At 40.7% G+C, this 9,863-nt stretch overlaps 1 protein-coding gene across 3 annotated transcripts in view; it reads left to right on the top strand.

Moving 5' to 3' along the window:
- Positions 1-9,863, top strand: part of LOC127374508 (cGMP-dependent protein kinase 1) — a 54,015-nt gene that overhangs the window by 12,345 nt on the left and 31,807 nt on the right. For 2 of the 3 annotated variants that reach the window (XM_051419909.1, XM_051419908.1), the window contains exon 2: positions 7,668-7,834. In XM_051419909.1, coding sequence (XP_051275869.1) covers positions 7,678-7,834 — 157 coding nt within the window. In that variant the 5' untranslated portion in view covers positions 7,668-7,677. Of the gene's footprint in view, positions 1-2,037; positions 2,125-7,667; positions 7,835-9,863 lie in introns of those variants that run through there. The other variant, XM_051419910.1, reaches the window with a different exon arrangement.

Below are 9,863 nucleotides of genomic sequence, written 5' to 3'. Positions count from 1 at the left end.
TATATATATATATATATATATATATATATATATATATATATATGTGAGTGAAAATATACCTTTGTGAAAGGAGAATGTGTGTTTGAGATTGCCAGAAGGAATTATGGCTTGTATGGCCCCTCATACATTTGCAGTATGCATCACTGCATGTACAGCGTTTTTCTTTCAGTCTTCAGAGACACACAGGTGTCCCTGTGGAGAGAGTCCAGGTTCTGGACCTCAGCAGGTCGTCTCTGCTGAAGATGAATGAAAAAAGGCCCGACAGCTGCTGCTGTCACAGATCTGTATTTATACACATATGAATATGAAAATGTGTGTGTGAGACAGCAGAGTGGGAGGGACTCTGAGCCTGGAGACATGCAGTCCGACTCTCAAAAGAATCAGTTTAAAGATCTGCTCCTGAGTTTCCTGTGTTTTACTGGTTTTTCTGGATCCTGTAAGGAATCAGGAAGTGAACCTGAATGTGCCCGGTGGAATTTACGGGGAACCGTCGGACGCAGACTGGTGTGGTTGACTGCAGAATTAGCTTTTGACGATTTTGTACAAATTTAGCTAAAAGTTGCATTAAATTTGGATGGAAACTACAGCTGATTGGTTAGAATAAGATATGACACAGGATGTTTCTTAGAGTCTGACTTTGTTCTTTCTGTAGATAAACACTGCAGCCTTCATAAGCCACTATGTATAAACTATAACTCTATAAAACACATCTACATTTTAGTCTTTTCATACACAGTTAAAATGCAGATAGGCGGAGAAACGTTTGCTGGGATTGAACCTGAGACCTTTACGTTACAGTACAGCCTCTGAGACTCCCACACAGTGAGAGAATGTGACAGATGAACTGAGATCTACCTGTTCAGTGTGTACCTGAGCAGCAGGTGGTCCTCCTCCCTCTGGGTCTTCTCATTAAGCAGACAGCAGGAGGTCCAAATCCTCCCGAACTCAGTTTGAGTCTCTTCAGACATTGCTGGACCCAGTCGGTCTGATAGCAGCAGCTCGCTGTGCCTCTAACAGCTCCTCTGGTTGCTGGAACAGGCAAAGTAGCCATCATAACGATTCTACTTGTAGCTGTTGAAACTACTTTGTATTCACTTGTGTGTTGTTCCTACTTGTTATAATTATGATTCTAATTATAATGTTTCCACTGGAAGTGATGATGCTTCTAAGCCGGACATTTCTTCTTCTAGCGATAATGTTTCTACTGGAAACAAGTTTGTGTCTACTTCTAACAACTTCAGTTGGACTTGTGGTGAAGAAATCTGTACTTTAGCAACCGTGTTTGGACTTTCTACTCGGAAAGATAATGTTTGCTTTTAGTTTTTGTTTGTAGTGATTTATCATTTGTAGTTTTTCATTTCATCTGTAGTGAGGATATTTCTAATTGTAGTTAATGATGTTTCTTTTTGTGTTGATGACATTTCTGCTCTGTTTAATGAGTCCCTAAATTTAACGGAAGTGAAGGTGTAGCTCACAGGAGTGCTGCTTTAAATGATGCTCTATTTTCCAGCCCTTTGCAAGCATCCATTTCCCAGAGCTCTGTATAATATAATGTGTTTCTCTGTCTGTCCACGCCAGCAATAACAACCACTGTGTTGGTTTTTAATCCGTGTGGTCCGCCCACACACACACACACTCACACACACACACACACACACACACACACACACACACACACACACACAGAGAGAGAGAGAGAGAGAGAGAGAGAGCTCTACACAGGCAGCTGACAGGTTTTCATTTACCATCCCACCACTTCTGGCTGTCAGCGTCCTGCAGCCTGCCTGTGTGTGTGTGTGTGTGTGTGTGTGTGTGTGTGTGTGTGTGTGTGTGTGTGTGTGTGTGTGTTATTTTGGAACATAAATAAAAGTATTACAGTAAAGTGTGTGTGGGCTGTGAACGCCCACCAGCTCTCCTGCTGTCTGCAGTAACGCTTCATAAGCATTTTCGGCTCGTCGCAGCAGACGAGTTAATGATCAGCTGAGACTCAACTGTCACAGATCTGCTGCTGCGAGAGGACTCTTATTTTGAAACTGACCAGTTCCTGGTTGTCACAACATCATCCATGTTTTTACTGCAGCGATAACCTTTCTACATGTAGTCAGTACAAGGACCACAGCAATGGTGCTTCTATTTCTAGCACTGACGTGTTTACTTGTAGCGTTGATGTGTTTACTTGTAGCATTGATGTGTTTACTTGTAGCATTGATGTGTTTACTTGTTGTAGCACAGATGTGTTTACTTGTAGCATTGATGTGTTTAGTTGTAGCATTGATGTGTTAACTTGTAGCATTGATGTGTTTAGTTGTAGCATTGATGTGTTTACTTGTAGCATTGACATGTTTACTTGTAGCACAGATGTGTTTACTTGTAGCATTGATGTGTTTACTTGTAGCATTGATGTGTTTACTTGTTGTAGCACAGATGTGTTTACTTCTAGCATTGATGTGTTTAGTTGTAGCATTGATGTGTTTACTTGTAGCATTGATGTGTTTACTTGTAGCATTGATGTGTTTACTTGTTGTAGCACAGATGTGTTTACTTGTAGCATTGATGTGTTTACTTGTTGTAGTACAGATGTGTTTACTTGTAGCATTGATGTGTTTACTTGTAGCACTGATTTGTTTACTTGTAGCATTGATGTGTTTACTTGTAGCATTGATGTGTTTAGTTGTAGCACAGATGTGTTTACCTGTAGCACAGATGTGTTTACTTGTAGCATTGATGTTTACTTGTAGCATTGATGTGTTTACTTGTTGTAGCACAGATGTGTTTACTTGTAGCAATGATGTGTTTACTTGTAGCATTGATGTGTTTACTTGTAGCATTGACATGTTTACTTGTAGCATTGATGTGTTTACTTGTTGTAGCACAGATGTGTTTACTTGTAGCATTGATGTGTTTACTTGTTGTAGCACAGATGTGTTTACTTGTAGCATTGATGTGTTTACTTGTAGCACAGATGTGTTTACTTGTAGCATTGATGTGTTTACTTGTTGTAGCACAGATGTGTTTACTTGTAGCATTGATGTGTTTACTTGTAGCACTGATTTGTTTACTTGTAGCACAGATGTGTTTACTTGTAGCACAGATGTGTTTACTTGTAGCATTGATGTGTTTACTTGTAGCACAGATGTGTTTACTTGTTGCACTGATTTGTTTACTTGTAGCACAGATGTGTTTACTTGTTGCACTGATGTGTTTACTTGTAGCTGTGATGGACCTGCAGTCAGCAGCTCTTCTCCCCTGCAGTGATGGTGACTTTCACCTCCCTGTGGTGATGCGTGTTGTTTGTTAGTCAGATGGAAACTGGTCTGAGAACAGGATATGATAGTCTGTCCCCCGTTCCCCTCGGTGCTTTCTAAAATATATTAGTCTCCTCTCTGTTTCCAGTTTTTCTTCATCTCTGTCACTTTGTCTCCTCATTTTCTTTCTTCTGAAGTCATTTCTTTCCCTCTCCTACCTCACACTCCTCTCTGTGCTCCTCCTCTGTTCGTCTCTTTGAATTACCTCCTCTTACTTTCTTGTCTTCTGCTTCTTTCTTTCTTTTATGTTCGCCTTCTTTCATGTCTGCCTGGTTTCTGTCCACTTTATCTTTATTTTGTGTCTTTCAGCCTCCTCCAACCTGTAAATTCATGCTCGGCCTCCCTGTTGTGTTTTGTTTTTCTTCATTCATCCCTCCCTCCCCTGTGACTCACGCAGTAATAGCATGAGGGTCTACTTCACCTCCCCCCTTCGTCCAGTCACAATGCGTCTTCATTGAAGTCGGTTTCCTCCTGAATCCAATTTACATGCAGATACTGAAATATTTCTTCCACTGCAGATTCACCAAAATAATATCGGGCTCTAATAGGTCCTCTTGGCGCTCCTCTCATCCACTGGATACAATAAAACTCTCTTTTTCTTGTTAGGTGGACCTTTTAAGTTTCTATCTTGACAACAGAGTTATCTCTCAGAAGCGAGTGTTTCTCAGCCTCAGTCGGCCACCTCGGCTCCCGACATTTCTAATATCTCAACTGTGAATTTAATTTGGGCCTAACTGTCACCTGAGTGGCAAACTCTCAGACAGGAGAGAGTCAGCTGAGGTAGGGAGGTTGTTTCTACCAATCAGAAGCCTCAGAGCTAAAATGTGTCCAACTGCAGTTCTTCTGATGTCCACTAGATGCTCAGACCTCAGACTATTCAGACAGCTGCTTTTAAACCTCTAATGAGTCACATTTCCTCAATAATCAGTGTATAAACTCTAGAGCTATGTTCTATATGTAGTTGATTCAATCAATAATCTATAATCAATAAACAGTGTATAAACTCTTGAGCTGGACACATTCAAATCCATCCCATAGTTACACTACGGTCCACAGAGCGCTGCTAACAACAAAGGTTCTGATTGGTCAGCTGGTTTCAGATGGAGGAGGAGATGAACTGTTTCCAGATGTGTTAAACCCTCTGAGGGTTCAGAGCTGATCCAGCTGTGGCTCTGCTGTAATGTCTCTCTCTCTCTCTCTCTCTCTCTCTCTCTCTCTCTCTCTCTGTCTCTCTCTCTCTCTGTTGTTCTTTTTGTCTGTCTGTTTTTCTTTCCTTTTTTCTGTTGTCTCCTTGCCTCTCTTTCTTCTCTGTCTCTCTCTCTCTGCCTGTCTCTCTCTGTGTGTCTCTCTCTGTCTGTCTGTCTCTCTCTCTCTCTGTCTGTCTCTCTCTCTCTCTATCTATCTCTGTCTGTCTCTCTCTGTCTCTCTGTCTCTCTCTCTCTCTCTCTGTCTGTCTGTCTCTCTCTCTCTCTGTCTGTCTCTCTCTCTCTCTATCTATCTCTGTCTGTCTCTCTCTCTCTCTCTCTCTGTCTCTCTCTCTCTCTCTCTGTATGATGTACCACTGTACATATTGCTAAAGCAAGCGTTTGGAATTAAAATAATAATAATAACAATAAAGGAAAACAATATTTACAATAAATGAATTATAATCTATACTGTTGGTAATACTGTAACTATGATTGACTCAATTACAATCACAGTCACAATCAATCAATCTCAGTCAATAAGTAATTAATCACAATCAATCAATCAATCAGTTTGTGTCAACTACAAATGTCATTAAAACAGTAGTAAAGTAACTACAGTTAAAACAAGTAGTCTGTTGTCAATATAACAGTAATAACAAATTATTAAATATAATATATATAATATATAATATTAAAATATTAAAATAAAATAGATAGATAAAACTGTAGCAAAAAAAACCTAAAACTAAAACAATCAATTATTTTATACATTTATCTGAGTTTCCACTGGTTGTCCTCAGTTCGTGGCATGAGGAGACATATTTTGCTGCAATAATTTGACTTTTGGGCATTTCTCCCAGTAAATAGGGGAGTTTCTGTGTGTCTGATAATAATTTGAATTCGGGGTATATTTGGGAAATGTTTGTGAATTGTTTTTCTCTTAAAGTTTTGAATTTAGGGCATGAGGTTAGAAAGTGCAGCTCTGTCTCTACCTGTCCTCTGTCACACTGGGAGCAGAGTCTCTCCTCTTCTGGTAGCCAGTTCTGTCTGTGTCTGTCTCTATGGGCCTCGACCTCTTCTGACTCAGCGTTGGGCTTCATGATGGCGGCTCAGCTGCTTTTCATTTGTCCACGTTTGGAGGAGGAAGCTGCTCGTCTTCCTCAGCAGGAGAGTACATGTGGCAGCAGCTGCTCAGAAAAAGTGTCATTGTGCCATAATTGCGAATTTACATTCGATTAGACAATAATCAAAGTCAATTATAGATCTAATATCTGATTTATTGTCAGAATGAACCGAAAACCTTCAACTGAACCTTCAGAGGAAGTGAACGTCTCATTACTGTTTCATTATTTACAGCTTTATATTGAGTGGTTAGTTCACTGTCCGTTGTTAGTTCACTGTCTGTGGTTAGTTCACTGTCTGTCGTAAGTTCACTGTCTGTTGTTAGTTCACTGTCTGTGGTTAGTTCACTGTCTGTGGTTAGTTCACTGTCTATGGTTAGTTCACTGTCTGTAATAACAGTGGGACAGTGTCTGTGGTTAGTTCACTGTCTGTGGTTAGTTCACTGTCTGTTGTTAGTTCACTGTCTGTGGTTAGTTCACTGTCTGTAATAACAGTGGGACAGTGTCTGTGGTTAATTTACTGTCTGTGGGACAGTGTCTGTGGTTAGTTCACTGTCAGTGGTACAGTGTCTGTGGTTAGTTCACTGTCTGTGGTACAGTGTCTGTGGTTAGTTCACTGTCTGTGGGACAGTGTCTGTGGTTAGTTCACTGTCAGTGGTACAGTGTCTGTGGTTAGTTCAGGGTCTCTGACATTAAACTACAGTCTGAGATCCGGCTGCTGTTGATCAAACTCACATTAACGGAGGAATGAAGACGGACGATGGAAGCAGCAGAGAAAAACATCAGTAAATGTTAAAGTTATTAATCATGGAGAGAAACACTCCTCAATCACTGTAGTTTCCTATTCTCTGTGATGTCAGTTGAACGCATCAGAATCATCTTTCTGAGGAAAATGAAGATGAAGAAGAAAATGGAAGCAGGTTTTAAAGTTTACAGGATGTTTCCATGTGGACTTAGAGCAGGTGGAGTTAGTTTAATGCTCCCTCAGAAGTCATCGGACTTTCATGAACTACACTCACACACACGCACACTCACACACACACACACACACACACACACACACACACACACACACACACACACACACACACACACACACACACACACACACACACACACACACACACTCACACACACACACACACACACACACACACACACACACACACACACACACACACACACACACACACACACACACACACACACACTCACACTCACACACTCACACACACACACACACACACACACACACACTCACACACTCACACACTCACACACACACACACACACACTCACACACACACACACTCACACACACACACACACACACACACACACACACACACACACACGCACACACACACACACACACACACACACTCACCTGAGGGCTGAAACAGTGGATTAGAGTCTCTCTTATGGAGAGATATGAAGTCAGATAATAACATGAGTGTGTATGTTGGTCATTAACAGATGTCCTGTGTTTGTGTGTCTGTGAGAGAAACATGAACAAGAAGTAAAGTTGTGTTTACGGTATTTATACTATTATCATTATTTTACAGTATTTGTATTGACTTTGTATTAATCTACTCGCGTGAAGAACAGTATTAGTGTTTGGTTTGAGCACACTAGAGATTGTGTGTCTTCGTCACTGTGAGTAACAACTGAGAAATGTCTCTAAAGTCAGACTTTCCTTTCTTTGCTGTTGTTTTATAAAAACATGCTTTAGTCTTCTTCACAACATTGATTCCTGCAGTACCCCGATCCCAATGCAGTCCTCTAGAACACTGGTTCCCAACCTGGGAGTCAGGATTCCCACTAGGGGTCGCCAAAGCTTCACAGGGGCTCGCGAGGACCTTAAGGGGTCTAGTAGGCGTACATGTCAGAATTTCATTGACTTTTTTGCAGAAAGCTAAAGGAAATAGTTCTTTTTAAAGTGTACATTGTTATTTCAGGAGCACAGTGTACGCTGGCAGAGCCTCACTCTCTCATAAACAGCCTCGTCCTGCACCAGAAAACAACCTAATGTTTGTTGCTCCTCATCCTCGCAGGTCCAAGGAGATGATAAAGGAGGCCATCCTGGACAATGACTTCATGAAGAACCTGGAGCTGTCTCAGATCCAGGAGATTGTGGACTGCATGTACCCGGTGGATTATGGGAAAGAAGCCTGCATCATCGAAGAGGGCGACGTGGGCTCCCTGGTCTACGTGATGGAAGGTGAGGACATGTTTTTTTCTGTCATTTATTGTTCCCTGACTGTCTTTTTGTTGGATTTTTCTTGGAGCGTCTTTATTTATTTATTTTTCAGTTCTTGGGATTTTTAGACTCGGACTTGTACCAACCTTTTAGGATTTTTACTTGGATGTGTCTCAGTTGTTAGAGGTTTCTGTCTTTTGATCTTAAGGGTTTTTTTTAACTTTGACCTGTCCTAGCCATTAGAGGTTTTGGACTCAGATGCATCAAAGTCTTTGAGGTTTTTTGTCTCCATCAGACTCTCAAGGGCCTTTAGACTCGGACTTGTACCAGCCTTTTAGGATTTTTTTTTTGGACACGCCTCAGTTGTTAGAGGTCACTGTCTTTTGGTCCTGAGGGTTTTTTATTTGTCTCAGCCTTTATGAGTTTTTGACTCAACCTCTCTGAGGGATTTTTCTACATCATGAGGATTTTTTAAGTGGACTCATCTGAGGTTCGAATTCTCAAGGACTTTTAGATGAAAACCAGAAGGTCTTGACTCGAGACTTGTTGAGGCTCTTTGGACTTCTCTCTGTTTTGATTACTCGTGTACCACAGTTAAAAACTCTACTTTATCAATATTCTGTGTTTGTAGGTGTAATATTTCACACATGGACAGTGATCTTTGGGTGAGTCGCTCTGAAGAAATCAAACATCAAAAAAGAAAAAATGAAGGAAAGACATGAGTGAGGAGAAAACAGATCACAGAGATACTTTTTACATTTACTTCCTTTGGTTACACTTTAATTGATGGGTCTTTTCATTTTCCAATTTCTTTGAATCAGTCATCATTGTCTTCTGATTCTCTTCTCTTTCTCATGAGATTTTCTCTTTAGGATTGTTAACTGAGATAAGAAGTGAATTGTTTTAGAAACAAGAACCTTCTTATCAACAATTAACAGATGATTTTTATGGTTGTTAAAATGAGATGAGGAAGATGAGCGACCAGGAAACTGAAGCGTGGCCTTTTCTTTTTAATGAGAAGCTGCCTAAAGTTCTGTTGAGGCTCTGAGCTTTGTGACATTTCCGGCGAGAGTCAAAAGTTGCTGCAGAAGTTTCCTGCAGCTCAGTCCGACCTTTAGGACTTCTCGCAGCTGCTGGTCTTCTTCCAGCAATGTGTCAGACTCACGGGGCGTTGCGTAATGTGTCAGAACGCCTGAAGGCTGCTGAATGCTCACCTCCTCTCAAACACAGCTGCACTCTTCAAGTTTCTTTTCATAAATACCATCATCTTCTCTCTGTCGCTGTCCTGCATCTCTCCTTCCTCAGTCTACACCACAGACACATTCTACAAATACACAAATATACAAGTACACTCGATATACAAGAAAGAATGTTTTGTCCACTGGAAGGTCACTCTAGAGGACACCAGGCTCTGTGAACCTTAACTGGGAAATCAGTCTTTATAGATGGTCAGTAATTACCTCAAAGTTTTGTTGAAAGCGACTTATTATATATATATATATATATATATATATATATATATTTATATTCATTTTTCCCCACACACGTCGTGAGCTGTTTGATGTTGAACCCCTGACCCTGAAACCACCCCATCAGGTTTGTGTTCTTTCTCTGCTGCATTCACTCTGAGCTTGTTGTTATATTTATAGCTGTATTTGAGGTTAGTGTATTACATAAGAAGCCTGTTTAGTAACGTGATCCTCCCACTTAAAACACAGGTTGATGTTGTGTGTTCGGACTGCAGCTGCAGTCACAGGACAACTGTTGAACTTGTGTGTGTTTCTACCAACAACTGAACTGTGAAATCAACTCATTTTTCATTCAACTTTTGCTTTATATTATATCGATGCACGATTGTTCAGGTTAAGACCAGAGAGAAAAACTGTGTTATGGATTAAAGAGGCTTTTAAAAGTTAAGGTCAGTGTGTTAGGGGTTCACATGGCCTTTCAGAAAGGACCTTCTAACCAGTCACACTGTCATGTTTTAGGACAGTTTTTTAATCTTTTTGTCTCAGTGTTCCTGGACTCACAGCGGCTCGACAACAATCCT

This window comes from Dicentrarchus labrax, unplaced genomic scaffold (assembly GCF_905237075.1).
Source record: "Dicentrarchus labrax unplaced genomic scaffold, dlabrax2021, whole genome shotgun sequence".
NCBI classification, from domain to species: domain Eukaryota; kingdom Metazoa; phylum Chordata; class Actinopteri; family Moronidae; genus Dicentrarchus; species Dicentrarchus labrax.
Note: the sequence above shows the minus strand (reverse complement) of the source record. Positions and strands in the feature narration are given on the sequence as shown.